This window comes from Antedon mediterranea, chromosome 6 (assembly GCF_964355755.1).
Source record: "Antedon mediterranea chromosome 6, ecAntMedi1.1, whole genome shotgun sequence".
NCBI lineage: Eukaryota > Metazoa > Echinodermata > Crinoidea > Comatulida > Antedonidae > Antedon > Antedon mediterranea.
Window position 1 is genome coordinate 22,520,829 of NC_092675.1, and position 15,805 is coordinate 22,536,633.

The 15,805-nt window shown below is 34.7% G+C and overlaps 2 protein-coding genes across 7 annotated transcripts; one reads left to right on the forward strand and one right to left on the reverse strand.

Annotated features, from left to right (window-relative positions):
* The first annotated feature begins 841 nt into the window (after positions 1 to 841).
* LOC140052033 (uncharacterized) lies at positions 842 to 11,458 on the forward strand. Of its 6 annotated transcripts, none has more exons than XM_072097410.1 (10): positions 842 to 959; positions 5,090 to 5,237; positions 5,658 to 6,014; positions 6,332 to 6,598; positions 6,718 to 6,766; positions 7,070 to 7,762; positions 8,214 to 8,309; positions 8,711 to 8,874; positions 9,216 to 9,329; positions 11,218 to 11,458. In XM_072097410.1, the coding sequence occupies exons 2-9, from the start codon at positions 5,103 to 5,105 to the stop codon at positions 9,300 to 9,302; spliced, it is 1,848 nt and encodes a 615-aa protein (XP_071953511.1). In that variant the 5' UTR covers positions 842 to 959; positions 5,090 to 5,102; the 3' UTR covers positions 9,303 to 9,329; positions 11,218 to 11,458. The 6 variants fall into 6 exon arrangements, with proteins under 6 accessions (XP_071953511.1, XP_071953505.1, XP_071953509.1 ...); XM_072097404.1 differs by having other exon boundaries at positions 11,221 to 11,458; XM_072097408.1 differs by having other exon boundaries at positions 854 to 924; positions 11,221 to 11,458.
* On the reverse strand, positions 9,881 to 13,380 carry LOC140052495 (alpha-N-acetylneuraminate alpha-2,8-sialyltransferase ST8SIA3-like). The gene is made up of 6 exons (XM_072098101.1): positions 13,253 to 13,380; positions 12,739 to 12,889; positions 12,025 to 12,137; positions 11,207 to 11,296; positions 10,430 to 10,665; positions 9,881 to 10,104 (listed from the first exon to the last, which is right to left on the reverse strand). Exons 1-6 carry the CDS (start codon positions 13,378 to 13,380, stop codon positions 9,881 to 9,883), a joined length of 942 nt encoding a protein of 313 aa, XP_071954202.1.
* Positions 13,381 to 15,805: the final 2,425 nt, after the last annotated feature.

A 15,805-nucleotide genomic window follows, 5' to 3' on the forward strand; every position in this document is an offset into this window, starting at 1 on the left:
TATATAATTCACAAAACAATTGTCTTTAATTGAGGTGTCTATTATAAATACAGTATAAAGGTTTAACTTTGATGAAATTATTGTTATGAAATGTAATTATTTTAGGCTAAAATCTTTCATATTTTGTGTATTTTTTCTTTTTAAGCCTTATTCATGTTGTTCATACTGCTATTTAAAAAAGTCTCTTTTTAACTTCATCGCGAAAGGTTTCTGGAAGTTTTAGACCAGTCTTTCTGTCTAGGAGAACATAAAATAATACAGTATATATAAAACATTATCCAAGTCGATCAAATGTCTAGGTAAAAAAAACTTTTGCATTTTATACAATATTTATTACACATTAAAAAAGTGATGTATTTTTATGATCAGAAATTAGATAAAAATTCAATGAATTGGGTATTTGCAATATTATTTATATTAAAATTGATTATAAATGGAATATTTTGTAGTACAGTATTCATACTAAAATTTGATGAAAATTATTTGATGAAATTGTTATACATGTATTGACTTTGTTTTGCACAGTACTTGTAATTAAAATAATGTGATTGTAATTGGGATGTTTGACTTTTTACTCTTTAAATGTGGTGAGTACAGGAGCATGACATTGCGCGAGGAAGATACATTTTACAATTGTTATCTTATGATACTATTTAGCTACTAGAATAAATTGTTATTAAATAAAATTAAAATACAAATTGAAAATACTGGTTTCGGCTCTAAGAATGTGTATTTCTAACAGGCACTTACGGCGCGCCATACATAATTATTTGGCAAACCGGCCCTCAACGTGCAAGAAGAGTCGTGTTTGTTGTGTATGATGATGTATGTCGCGCGCGGGGATTCAGCGACGATTTAAACTAAAATGTAGGCCTAGCCGGAGAAGGAAGTCACAAGTGTATATTGTTTTTTATAATTATACAGGTAAACCGCTAGACATAATTATGAGGGATAAAAGCGTAAGTGATCAAAATGAAATAATGGTTTATTAAACTTGTAATCTATTATATTTTAGGGGCTAGGCCTAGCTAGAGTAGGCCTACTACTACAGACACTAGTTAGGCCTAGCCCTACCTACTAGGGATGCTAGTCAAGTCGCCCCATCGCAAAGTCGCCCCATCGCAAAGTCGCCCCATACAAAGTCGCCCCATACACAGTCGCCCCATCGCAAAGTCGCCCCAAAACAAAGTCGCCCTGACACAGTCGCCCCATTGCAAAGTCGCTCCATCGCAAAGTCGCCCCAACGCAAAGTCGCCCCATCGCAAAGTCGCCCCAACACAAAGTCGCCCCATCGCAAAGTCGCCCCAAAACGTTAAAAAATAGTTTAAAAGTGCGTAAAATGTCGCAATGATAAACAAAATAACACGGAACGTGTAGGCATAAAAGGGGAAGCCCCGCCATGTAGTCTCAGGTCACACGATCGGCACGCTCTCCAATCATCAGAGAGGAAGCCCCCAACTAATCACTCCGCGGTCGCACTAACGTGCTAGCTCTCACCATGGATTAAAGAATAGAAGGATATGCATCGACGGTGACATCAAACGATTTTACAACGCGCTTGCCTATACTAAAGCACTGCTGCCAATCAAACAAACACGTTCATTGAACTCCGTGTCTCTAACCGCGGCCCTCTGTAAAACGCTGCGAATCAACTGTTACATTTTTTGAGACCAAAACGTAACCATGTAGAAATCGTATGCGCAGTCTGAATGTTCTATTGACATGTCTGCGTCGATGATTAATTGATAACAAACATATATTGCTGAATAATTCTGTTTTAGTTTCATCACAATCGGACTACGAAAAGTTCACTTTCTTACGACTGGTAATTTTAGGTAGTTGGTAATATTAATAAAATATGCCATTTTTATATTTGAATTATCATTATTTGCCTGCCATCTTCTGTCATTAAAAATTGCGTTAATCTATAGAATATTAAATTATGCATTTGACCATGTATGTTGTTAGCGTGGCCGGTGTTCAGACATACAACAATCGTGTTTTTTAATATATGGCTAAGCAGTGGTTTCTTCATAAATCTCCTTAATTATCGATGTGATTATATTTAAACTGTAGTGCCTGGTGATTGGCTAGTGGTTATGTCATCCACATCACATCCAATCACCGGGCCTAATTGAATGAAAACAGCGATCCCTGATCCGGGATTGGCTGGCTATGTATAGTTGCGATTCGTTACCTAGCGGTCGTTTTGAAAAGTACACGCAGGGCAAACTTGATCACGAACAAACGAAGTAGGCCTACCTATTATTATTATTCACACAAGAAGTAAGACAACGGTGAGTATTTAAGATTAGCCTAGGCCTACCTAGGCAGTATCAATGTCGGCAAATCATAGGGTTTACTAGCCCAGTTTAGCCTAGTTAGTACAAGGCCTGGGCCTAGCTAGGCTAGCATTCTTGCTGATTTTGTAATTTTACAACAAATGAGACAACTAATAGTTATTGTCTCAGATGTAGGGCTACTACAGGTCATAAAATGCTACTTTAATCATCATAAAAAAATCATTAGCGTAGATCAATCGCGGCAGAAACCAACATAGTCAATAGTTGACCATCTACAAACATCATGCCACCAAAGAACGCGCGAAAGAAGCGTAGTAGCCAACAAGGTTAAATGTCGTTGCACATGTGCAGTAAACAATATATTAGGCACGCGACCGTTTCGTTGTTACCATGCGGTTAATTAAACTGTAACATTGTGGGCGGTCCGCGGTCTGTCGGCGAGAGTCAAGGAACCCTTGATCTCACGTCGATGCATATCCTTCTATTCTTTAATCCATGCTCTCACCAGAGAGAAACCCCCGTAATTACTCCGCCGTTGTCGCACTACAACGCACCATCTGAAGATGGGGAAACCCCGTCGGAGTTTTACGATGATATCAGTCGCGTTCGAAATCGGTGGCGTTTAATTTTGGTCGCGATAAAATGATGTTATACGATCTAGATTATTTTTACTTTGGTCGATGAATATTTATTATTATTAGGCCTATATTAATAATTGATTTTTGTTTTTATTTTACACTGAGGTCTATGATGAGAGAAAGATGTGTGCCTTAAAAATGACAATTTGTAAACATAGTTTAAGATTATAGTATAAAGCCTATTATTCAGCATAATGTCATTTAACAGTACATAAATTTAAATGTGAAATATTTTATAGGGAACGTAGGCTACGTCTGTGTCTTTTATTTTTTGTATGCAACAAATTAGGTAAAACAATTTATTTATAAACATTCAGTTTACTATTATATACATAGTATTACAATGAACATTGATTATAAGCCTGGAAATGCAATCTCATCATTATATCCATTATAAAATTGCATCATATCGCCACTATTATTATGTCGTAAATGATGACGTGCATGTGTGTATTCGTCGTACGTCCGTGTACGTATTATTCCGTGCCTCTTCACTGCACTGTCTTGTTTATTAAAATTAAATAAACACCCGATATGAGGATATTTATTAGGCATGATAATTAGAATGTTCTATAACCAAAAGGGTTGAAAAGAATTTCTTCAGTAAAATGATCATTCTGCTGTTGAATAAAAAGCGACTCGCAATCTGAAACATTCTCTGAAACCAATCGGAGCTGCTCCTTCTGGTATCTGTTTCCTTCTCACAGCTGCTACGTCTTTCTGCTGCCCGTCGGGGATTCCCCTTTTTAAAAAACACGCACACGATAATCATACTGTACGATGGTTTTTCCATGGTCAAAATGTAGCGTTTTAATTTTACTAAAATACCTGCATGTGTAAAACGATCATATCGGCGAAGAAATCCCCTTTTTTTTATTTCTTCATTTTGAAAAGTCATAATTAAAATTAAATAACTATAGACACATAACTTGTCAATAAATGCAAAATGATCAATAAGTAGCCTATATAACATTTATTGTCTTACAACGCTGTTATTGTTTTAACTACTGTAAATATACGAAGGCCTACTATTTATACACTTATTATATTATCCTAAAAAATTAGCTGGTATCCACGCGTAGGTTGAAGAAAGATTCGTAATTGTGGCTCTGGTAACTAATTTTAAAATCATATTAAATTAACATTTTCGAAACTATAAATCAGGGATAATCTTTTCGAAATCTTTTTAGAACTTTCAAACAAGGGACTATTTTTTAATGATTTTTAAAAAGCACATCACTCCATTAAAACCTGTAAAATAAAAATTAAAACAAAAATTATGTATATAATAGGATAAACATTATAATGTATACGACATTTAGCGCGACCAAAGTAACAACGCAATCGATATCAAACGCAACCGCTATATGATTAAAACAGCGTACTACTAGCGGCGGCACTTCCGAAATAAAACCGTGGGCGACTTTGCGATGGGGCGACTTTGCGTTGGGGCGACTTTGCGATGGGGCGACTTTGCGATGGGGCGAGTTTGTAATGGGGCGACTTTGCGATGGGGCGACTTTGTATTGGGCGACTTTGTATGGGGCGACTTTGCGATGGGGCGACTTGACTGGATCCCCCTACTAGCTAGGCCTGCTAGGCCTAGCCTAGGAAGGCTAGTTTGACAAGGCAAGAGATGGCCTACTAGCGTGCGTAGGCCTAGAGGGCCTAACTAGGCTACTTAGACCTTCCTGTAGCTAGGCCTAGGTTAGAGAGAGAGTAAGCTAGTGCCTACCTAGGCAGGTTAATAATAATTAAAAACGCCCTGCTGCTGGAATTCTGACTGTCTGACTAGGCTGGTGTACATCGTGTTCTAGGCACAGCAGGCTGAGGCTAGGCCCCTACTAGCCTACTGACTACACAAATGTATTATGACTTATTATGTAATGTATAACTAATTAAATAGAATTGGCTTTCTTTTTGGTCTAGTTCTAGTAGCTAGCTCGGTAGGCTAGAGTAGTGACCCTCTATTGGTAGTGGTAGGCCTACTACTGTAGACTGTAGTAGGTAGACAAAAAATCTTTCAACTCATTAAAATATTTTCTCAATTCTGAATCCAACCTCATCATAAATATTTTATTATCAAATACATACTAATACTATTACTAATTTATTTTTAATTTGACTATATTGATTATGTTTTCAAAGTGAAAAGATAACAATGCAAGGTAGAAGAAATAGTTCATCAGTGATTGGTAAGGCCCAGGAGCTACTCAAACAATCTAGACGCTTTAGTCATGTACCGACAGCTACAACCAAAACAAAGGCCAGTACCGATGGTGGATCTGAGCTTGATGTGAGTTTATTACTACGGTTGAGGAGGATTACAAAGCCATTGCTAAAGCTCAATGTAAACTGTAGAAATTTCATTGCTTTGAAACAAGTATTTCTTGTGCAAAATTTGAATTTTAAACAATAAGATAAAATGCATTATTGTGTAATAAATAAATATTCTTGAAAATAAGTCACATATTCATTCTGAACATATAATATAATAGGATGTTAAGAACTCATTGTACTAAGCCTTGGCATTATGTGGTAGGTTGTCCAGTTCATTTCCATGCGGCCTTATCCTCCCTAGTATTTCAATCAGGTACTTATTTACAGCTGAGTTGACTGGGAGTTGTTCTTATAGGGAACCCAGTTCTTTCTGTATGAACGTCAAGTGTCTTTACCACATTCACGTTTTATTTTAACAATTTATGGTTTTATTTAGGCATATTTATCCCAACTATCCATGAAAACATCCGGAACACAAGTTAAAAAATCAAAAGTCGAAGGCCTGAGTGATATCAGCTTAACCACTGATGAAGAAGATGACCCACAGCCGGTCTTGCAGAATAGATTTGTTAAGAAGAGCCTTAGTCAGACCTTAGTAAACACTAAGAACACTGGGTCTTCTAAACAGCCTACATCAGAAAATCTAAATAAAACACTACCCAACTACAGTTCATCAGCGTTACATAAGGCTGCAGCTTTTAATGCTAAGTATGGCACAAAGAAAAAGTCCGCAATTAAAACATTGGAGAAGGATAAGAGTACAATTATTAATTCAACTGACAGTGATGATAATGTAAGTAATTTTTTACATTTTAACATGTTTCTAATGACTCTGGTGACACTGACATTATTGGATCAAACTTGGGAGTTGGATCCAGGATTTTAAAAAAGGGGTGTAGGGCAAAAAATGCTGAATTTAACCTGGTGTCCTATCTTATTTACTGGGGGCCTGGGCTGTCTCCCCTTAAATCCAGTTATGAGTTAGTCTAATATACCCTCAACATATATATACTTTTTCTAACCTTAGGATGTGTTTAGATACCTATATAGTAGATAGACAATTTTTTTAAGTAACAATGAGAATAATAGTCAATTGTTATTATATATTAGATTGAAGAGCAGAATTTAAGGGAACCAGCTGAAGAAATTAAACCTGTTAAAAAATTAGCAAAAAAGAAGTACCTGGAGAAAGACAAAGTTAGGTCATCAACACCTAAGAAGAAAGACAACAAGTCATCTTTTCATTCTATCAGAAATTTTAATGATAGTGATGATGAAATGCAAGCATTTATCATGAACTTATCACCTGTGACCTCACCTGATATCCCACCCATCAGAAAGAAGCAGGCACTAAAACCAAAGGATGTACCAAATAAGGTTAGCAGTTTAATGTTTGTCTGTATACAAAATGTCTCAAAAGGTTCTGACCAAACTTTCATTAATAAATTATTATTAGAAATCAAATATAATATGTTATTATGTATTTCTTTCTGCAGGTTAAAGAAAATGTTGATGTAAATAAAAGCTTTTTAAGGGACAAGAAAGGTAAAGACTATACATTTTTAAATAATGTTTAATAGTAGTACAGTAGTATAAATAGATTGATAGTTCGAGATGCTTTTTGAATTATTGGAATAGCTCATCAAATCGAAAAAAATGCACTTTGGCAGGCAGAAGATTTCTTAAATTAAATGAATAGAATGCAAACTAAAAACAGATTATTCTATATATACTTGTACTGTATTATTATTATATTACTTATTTCTTTTACTGAAAAACGTATTTTAATTAAGCACTGCACTTTCAGTGAATGTTTAAATATTATCTATTTTCATAATGTTATTTCAGATAGTGTTAAGAGAGAAAAGGTGATGGAAAAAGCACCAAGAGAAATAGTAAAAGAGTTATCTTCTTTGTCGTTGGCCTCTAGCATTCACACAATTGAGGATGATGACATGATAGAGGAGATTAAGACCGAAAGATCTGTACCAAGTCTTAACAAGTTCGCTTATCAGACGATTGATGATCTTCAGCTACCATCAGTTGAAGAGTTTAATACGCCATGTAAAAATAATTATGAAAGTGATTTCGAAACTGAAGCAACCGATAAGACTATCTCTGAAATAAAAACTGAAGATGCTGATAGCATAGAGGAATTAGTAGATACGTATACTGACTCTGTAAAAGAAAGAAAAAGCTATTTATCTGAATCAATATCGTCATCTATTGGTACGCAAACACCTGACAAATCAAAAAGAAAATCAGAGAAATCTGAAAATAGAACTAAGGAGCAAGGAAGCTATGGTTACACAGAGGACTTTGATAGTTACTCAAAGCATAGTGGAACCGACTCAGAGGTAGAAGAGCTTCCAAATGATTCAGCGAGATCAGAGATTTACACCCGTAGTTATACTTCATACTCTGAAACAAGGACTTTAACGGTTACACCAAGAAAGATGAGGAGGAGTCAACCCAGAAATCCAGGTATTGATGTTGGAACACAAGTAGCCGAGGGAGATATACGCCACCAACGAAATGCTGGTAAGATTAGTTTTTAACTACACTTTTTTGTATTGTTTGACTTTGGCTATCAGCTGAATTGACCATAAAAAATATGTCTATAAATAAGAAATTCAGTATAATAAATGGGGCTTTAACAGACAGTGCTCATTCACTAAATTATTATATCAATTTAATCACATCAAGCCAAATAATAATCATTGTCCAAAAATAGAGAAGTATTCCCCTAATATTTGAATGAGGCTGTCTCTTCTTTGCAGTCCAATATAATTTTGTCAATTTCAGCTATCCAACCTCAACTTAACACATACCGTATCCATCCAGTATTTCTGTGAGCATGTCAATGTCTATTTTAACATATTGAACAGTAGAGCTATGATTTTCAGTTAGTATTTGATAAAATGTTTGATTTGGTTATATATAGTGTTTATATTTTTATATTATAGTTTGTGTTATCTATTTTTTTATATAGATTCTGAAATCCCAGGCCTCGCCCCGTCAATAGTTGCTGGATTCATGGAACCAAAACTGGTTACAAGCCATGTCATTTCAACAGAGGCCTTAGAAGGTATGTTAGTGAAGCATTTATATTGTATACTCTGTAGTGAAATAGGGCAAAGAGACAGAGATCTTTTTATTAGCATAGGCATACCCAGCACAAGATACCCACATCTTCTCGGTATTATGCCTTCCTCCATAGCCTCTTTTCTTTTGTCCATCCAACAATCATCAATATCCATATTTTTTTAACCTTATCATTTCTGTATACTATTTTGTATTGTTTTGCTATGGTGGAAACTAAATGTCTTTTGAAATGAAATGAAGGAGGAGAGAGTGAGATGATAAGTAACGGTAAAGAACCAAACTTCAAATCTTGCCTTTGTTGTTAGCAAAGATTAATAATCAATGAAAAACTCTATAATGAGACAGAGCAGAATATCACCTCTTTGTTTTATTATTTTGATACAGCACTTACTGGTTACAGTCCAAGCATTCTTGCAATGAATGACCTTTTGAGGGCACAGCTAATTGGAGCACAGTCAGCTGTACAGCATATGCAGTATTCCCACCAGCAGTTAGTTGATTCAATCTCACAAGATTATCAGTATACAACACTTGAACAGACCAAACAGGTAAGAAATCAATTTAGAGCTTGGTTCTCACTTGGACGCAAGTAATCTGACCAATCACAATTGATGGATTATTTAAGCCTTTGTGTGTTATTGGTCAACTCGCTTGTGTTGTGCTTACCTCTTTGTGTTGCGTCCTAGTGGGAACCAAGTGTACTTGTAAGATGTAACTAATCATTGAGTTTTGTTATTTTTATTAGTATTGTCAAACATACTTGAACATCAATATCATATATACATATCAATATGATTAGCAGTAATAACAACATAATCTTTATTGCATTATATTCAGCCTTACCTACTAAATTCACCTGAGTTGTAAATAAACTAATTTCTTTTTACAGTATATTAAAATGCATAAGAAATCCAGGCTCACGATGGAAGACGCCCTTAAACAAGTAAAGGAAGAGATGGATGAAGGGTATAGGTAGCATTAAGGAAATGCCAAGGGCTTAGCAGTATGTACCCTTTGTTTGTCAGTTAACATTCTATCGATGATATTAATTTGATATACATAATTTTTTTGAACAATTCATTGTTTCAGACTCGCAATGTCCATGTCGGTAATGCATGTATTACCATTCATAAAAGTATATATACAGTACATTGCAGATTTAGAGTAAATAAAGTTCCTGCATAAAGCAACCAATCATCACAACAGATACATACCTCATGCTGTATGGAGACTGCTTAGTGGAAAATATAAATGTTAAACTTAATTGCACATAAAATATAGACAGTTATGTTACAGTGCAAAGTCCTGATGATCTCCATCCTTTAAACATAACTCTATGTGTATATATAAACACCACTGGCACAGAACAGATTCTAAACTGCCTGGTGATATACTGAAAATTTACTAATATTATATATATATATATCAATGCCTTCTCTCCACATAGAGAATATGGTCTAGAGAGTATAGTGTATACTGAAGTAAACACCTTCTCCCTCCCCTCAATCCAACCCTACCAGTTGAAGTAGAAACAATTTTAGAAACCATTTTTCATTATTGACATTTACCAATGTGTAACTTCAGAACACCATTCATGTGCATTTGCCAGAGTATCTGAAACTCTGATGTCATATTGTGCTTCTTGGCCCATGGAAGGTGCTCATAATAATGATATTGTACGTCATGTGTCTCTGGGTAGTATTGTTTATTAAATGGCCAGAAACCAAATAAATGAACTTCATTGCACAGATCCAAAGCTGTTGTTGTTAAATAGAATCCTATAAAAAAAATGTTAAAAAATTATACAAAATTAAATAATACGATTTTAAATGATATTAAGTTAAGTTGGTTGTCCATGCGTAATTTTTTAGCCTCTAGTTTTTCTAGACAATTTATATTTTCTTGTACAAAAATTGTTTGCTTTGTGTTTGGGAATATCGGATTCAACATAGACCAGAGAGTGATGGTGTAATAATACATCGTACTAGCATGTGATTGAGTTCGAACCTGTTTGTGCCTTTGTATCCTTATGCATGATGCCTTACTCATTGCCTCGTTCTTCGGACAACAAGAGGCGGTTCCATGTGTAATAAAATAATTTACCTGTTGATGGCCATGTCTGTAAACCTTGTTTTGTCCAAAACCTCCAGATAGCTTTAAAGTGTTCTGGATGACCAAACACAAGTTTTGAATTTGACGTCCGATGGTGATAAAAGGCCCTAAAAACTGTTTTTGTCCAATAATTATCACCAAAGGCAGGTATCCATATTAAACCTTTATACTTGGAAGTATCTTCACGAAAATCACTTATATTTTGCTGCCTATCAAATGTATTATACCTAAAAACAATTATATATTTATCAAGAACTGAAATTGATACAAAAAAACACTGACTTTTATTCAAATGCGATTGAAAATATCAAAAAAGAAAAGACAAGATAATTCCAACAATTCAAATAGTTACATGGAACTAAGAAAATGTGAGTAATGTAAGACAGTGGAACCGTAATCCATAGCCATAACATCGGCAAGGGTTCGAGGCTCACTCGCTCAATGGTTCCGGTGGTTGAACAAAGTCTTCTCTATAAACCGTAGGTCCAGTGTATGCATATTGCTCGTGTGCACTTTAAAGAACCTAGTACATCTTTCGAGACGAGTAGGGCGTTCCCCGGTGTACTAATTCACACACACTTTCATGGACAGATGTAATGGTGCCGTAGTTGGCTGCCAATGACACGATGTAACCCTTAGGGGAGAAGAATGTTGTTGAGATAAGTCCACAGCGCTCTAATCTTCATGAAATAGCGCTAAATGAATGTCACATTATATTACAAAATGTCATTAAAGCATTTGAGAAATCTTTAAATGTGAAATCCTTACCTGTTTTTCAGTAGACTTGGATTCATGGTGGTGAAATGCATCTGGTATCCTGCATCATTTCCAAACTGTTTTACTGGAGCCATGTTACACCTAATAAGTAAATACAATGTTTATTTGTATTGTTTGACAGTTTGCATGGCGAAATCAAATGTTGATATAAAGTTTGCGGTACACCACGTATATTAGTTCTGAAAAGAACTGTTGAGTTTCTCAATGCTTTTCTCACTCCTGAGGACGATCAAAGCATATTGATGAAACGTCTAGAACTAATATACGTGGTGTACTGCAAACTTTATATCAACAATATTTATTTATTTTACAATAATTATAAGTTGTTTTCTTATATTATATATTAATAAACAATGAAAGCACAATTTGTTTTTACAATATTTAAGTTATTAAATATGATTTAATAATTATATAATTATTCCAAAAATTAAATGAATTAATGTAAATTCAGTAGCATTGCCAGTAGTACTGTCCGTAATAGCAACACAAAATACAAACATACACAGAAGATACTCTACATAACAAAGGATTTGGATGATGTTTTGTGGACAAAACTTTTGATAAATCCTACAAGGTATTGCGCCCTCTACATCGTCACCAGTTTTGGTTCGTTATTATAATTTGTTGCAGAAAAAAACTCCCTGGATGCAGCATATGATATTTACAGTGTATTCTTTGTGAAGCTGGGAAACAACCTGTACTGACTACAATTCAACTACTGCTAATTGTGAATGTTGAATGTGTTATACTTTATAACAAAATATAGTATAGTTGGCGTTTGTTTTACAATAAAAAAATAAATACGATACCTAAATACGTAATCACTTTTATCTATTTCTGAACCACATTTACTGTCTTGCAAAATACCACTGTTACCAATTACACTGCATCGTTTGAAATGTTTCCCCACTAACGGTGACCTCTGAAAAAAATAAGAAGAATTTTGTGACATTTTTAGAAAATTGTAGGCCTAGCTGTTGTGGAATTTTAAAAAAATGCGCTCGACTTTTAAGTGAGAAATATGATCGGGTAATGTACGTTATTATGCGATTAAAAGTTACGTAAACACGGTCATTTCTCTATCAGAGTTCTAAATCTTACGGTTTAGCTTCATAATAATAGCTTCTTCTGCGTTTGATCGCAAAAAGTGACCATTTAAACTTACTAGTTGTACATCTGAATTGGAGTTAACGACACACAGTATGATCATACGAGCCCTTAGGTCGGTTGTATCCCGGACATGACTCGGGTCAGCTTAACTCCGTTTTATGCACCCTTAACTCTTTTTTAAAAACCATATTAAATGAGAGGGTGATCCATCCAGCAATTGCTGATCATTAGGGACTGTCAGAGGTTCACAAGACAAACATATACACAAGATGCTCTACATGAACAAAGTCTTATTACAAGTCTTTTAGTGTGGAGTTGTAATTTTGTCCTTAGAAAAAATCCTGACATGTGACGGGACTTGAACCAAAGCAAAGGAATTATGTTAAACACTAGAGTGTATTGTATTAACTTACATCTGGTAAAACGTTTAATAATTTTTTATTCACCACGAAAAACTTCTGCCCTTTGGCTAAATAATACTGGATACTTTCATTGATATGAACATTGTTTTTTGCCATCACCAACATATCTGCTGAACTGTTTGCTTCCTGTCTTAGTTGATATCTGTAAGATATAATATAGTAGAGCCTCTGTTCACCTCCAGGATCCAATTAACAAAGTTTCAAAAAGGGTCCTCTCAATAGTGGTGTCCCTAGATTGGGTCGTCGTCACATTGCTCTCGTTCATCACATTTGCCTTTCGTACCTTGACTCGAGAGTGTCCTTATTATAAGTAACTCCTTAATAGTTATAATTGAGGATTGGTTTACTATACAGTATTTACGATAACTAGGAAGGTAAAGTCGAAACCTAAGCTAAATCTAACGGCCGTTGTGCCCATCTCCATTTCTTTAGCGTTTGGGCCAGACTCAACTAGGTTGAAAGGTTTCTACATAGGCCTACTGTCACATGTTTTTGTCATACATACCTGAATATCTTGCGATGTTCCTGATTAAAAATCCGACAAGATTGGCATAATAATGACCGTTCAAGTGTTTGTAGCCTATCTTCAGATATATTACTATATGTATTTTCTAAACGAAGGTCGTTTGTCATCCATTTGATATCCCTTTGAATGAAACAAATAATCATTGATAGGTGGGGTTGGTAGTTAACATTGGAATATCATTTTCAATCAATTGTATGCGCCTTTGTCTGTAAACATTTCCTATTTTAGAATACGCAATACTCAGTGCTGTAGCTCAACATACGATAATATTGGAGAATTCTAGATATAGTACCGGTAACCGAGAATCGGGTGTTTTTAAAGTAAACTTATATACCGTCAATATTTTAGTTAACCACAAGTTGTTAAATTTGTTATTTTTTAATTAAAAATACTGAATTAAGTAGGAATTAAACATGTCGTCGCTTAATGATCCTCCATTTAGTTGTATACCATTCTTATCAAATCTTTGTTTTCAAAAGTAAAGTGTTTCTTGTTGTGTTTGCTGACTGGTATACTGAGACTCTATATTGTTTATGATCAAATGTACTATAATTGACTTACCCTTTTGGTATCTGAAGCTGGTATCCGTTTGGGGTAATGAATCCATGGAGTTGATACACAAAAACTATTACTAGTATCGCTATTGCAACATTAAGCGGTTTAGGCTTCTTTTTATAACGTATAAAAATGCCTACAATAATTATTTTAACAAATATTACTACTAGCACGAGTATAGGGTTTAGCGTAAGCATGATAACTGTTGTGTCCACAGGTTGGACGGAGTAGGCATGGATGTCAAGTCTGGAAACCAATCAATGCAATTTGCTCTCTATCTCTAAATTAATAAATAGCACGTAAGTTAAGCTCAGAATTTAAAACAATTTTTGTCCTAAATTGATTGCAAAACCGCATATTGTGAGGCTTATTTCTAGAGTAAAACACAATCACACGTATTAATACAAAAAGACTTTGACCCGTTTATCAATCTGTACTAACATTTTATTCATGGATCAAGCCGTATTGTCAATATTGGTCTTAAATAATTTCAGCAACCATTCAATGCAATGATATGAAGCTCTACATTGTTACGTAATAGTCCATATGTTGTTTCCACCACCCGGCGTTCTTTTCATGGTTGATCAATTCTACGTATTCGAGATTCCTTTTACTGCAAAATGACAATAACTATACTAATTATATTTAAAAATATTTAAAAACAGAAAAGGTTACAGAATGCTGCCTGTTTTTTTTCCATTAACGCTAAATTATTCTTCACCTGGAAAATGTACATAATCATTTGAATATAATACTTCCTTAAAGATCACATGTATTTTTGTTTTACTACCGTATATTAATGACATGAGCCGCTGAGTACGTGATGACGAACGCGACACACCAAATGACACTACCACCATTTACAGAGTTGGTTGGTGGAATTGTATCTACACGTTACCAGCATGTGGCAATCGGTGTATATTCTTAATGCCATTTGATACATATCTCATCTGTAACAAAATACCATCTTTTTTGTCAAAACAATCTTGTATGTATTTTAAAGTATACATATTATTAGTGTAATTGCTTCCGTTTGTGTCTAGCGAAAATATTTCATAGGCCTCATTTATACTGAAAAGATTCTTAATAATGACCTAATGGTAATCGTTTTGATATCTTACAGATTGTAATTCTCTATAACATTATTAATGTACTATCGTTTATAAAGTTACTATACACATGCGCACGAACATTAAAAAGATTTGCATTTTGGGTCATGCTCAGTCAGACATTTGCACTATACTAGTCCTACGTGACCACATGATGACATTGTCATGATATTCTATTTGTTCCTGAATCATATACTGAACAGAATGTGAGAAATAGCATCTGCTTAATACGTATATATTTGTACAAGTTAACCAGCCGATTCTCAATAGACCTATTGCCCAGTCGTATCATATATACCGTTAGAAGTTGGATTTTTAAGAGAATTAGAAAGACCCGATGTCATGAATTTAAATAATCATTTATCGTAGCCCGTTACTAACTATTTTATTATTGTAGGCCTATAAAAACGATGTTAAGCTCAATTTTAATTTTAACTCTAAAGAGTTGCATGTCTAGTACGTAGTGTAGAACGTAAGAATTACCATTAAAGTTTGGTTCCCACTAGAACGTAACGTAAGGACGTAAATGCAACGCAAGCGTTTTAACCAATGACAAGCGAAGTTATAGACAGTTAGCAGTCACAAGCGAATAAGCCATCGCTTGTGATTGGTCAATTCACTTGCGTTGCGTTACGTCGACCTTATAATAATAATAATAATAATAATAATAAGATTTTTATAGCGCACATACCACTCCAGAGTGCTCAAGGCGCATTTAAAAATAAAAATAAATAAATCATACAAATTCCTGATTACGTACGTAAAATTGTGCAAATTGTTATGACTACGAAGGGGAAATACATAGAATACATATTAAGTGAATTAAGTCCTTGTGTTGCGTCGCTAGTGGGAACCACGCTTCACTCTC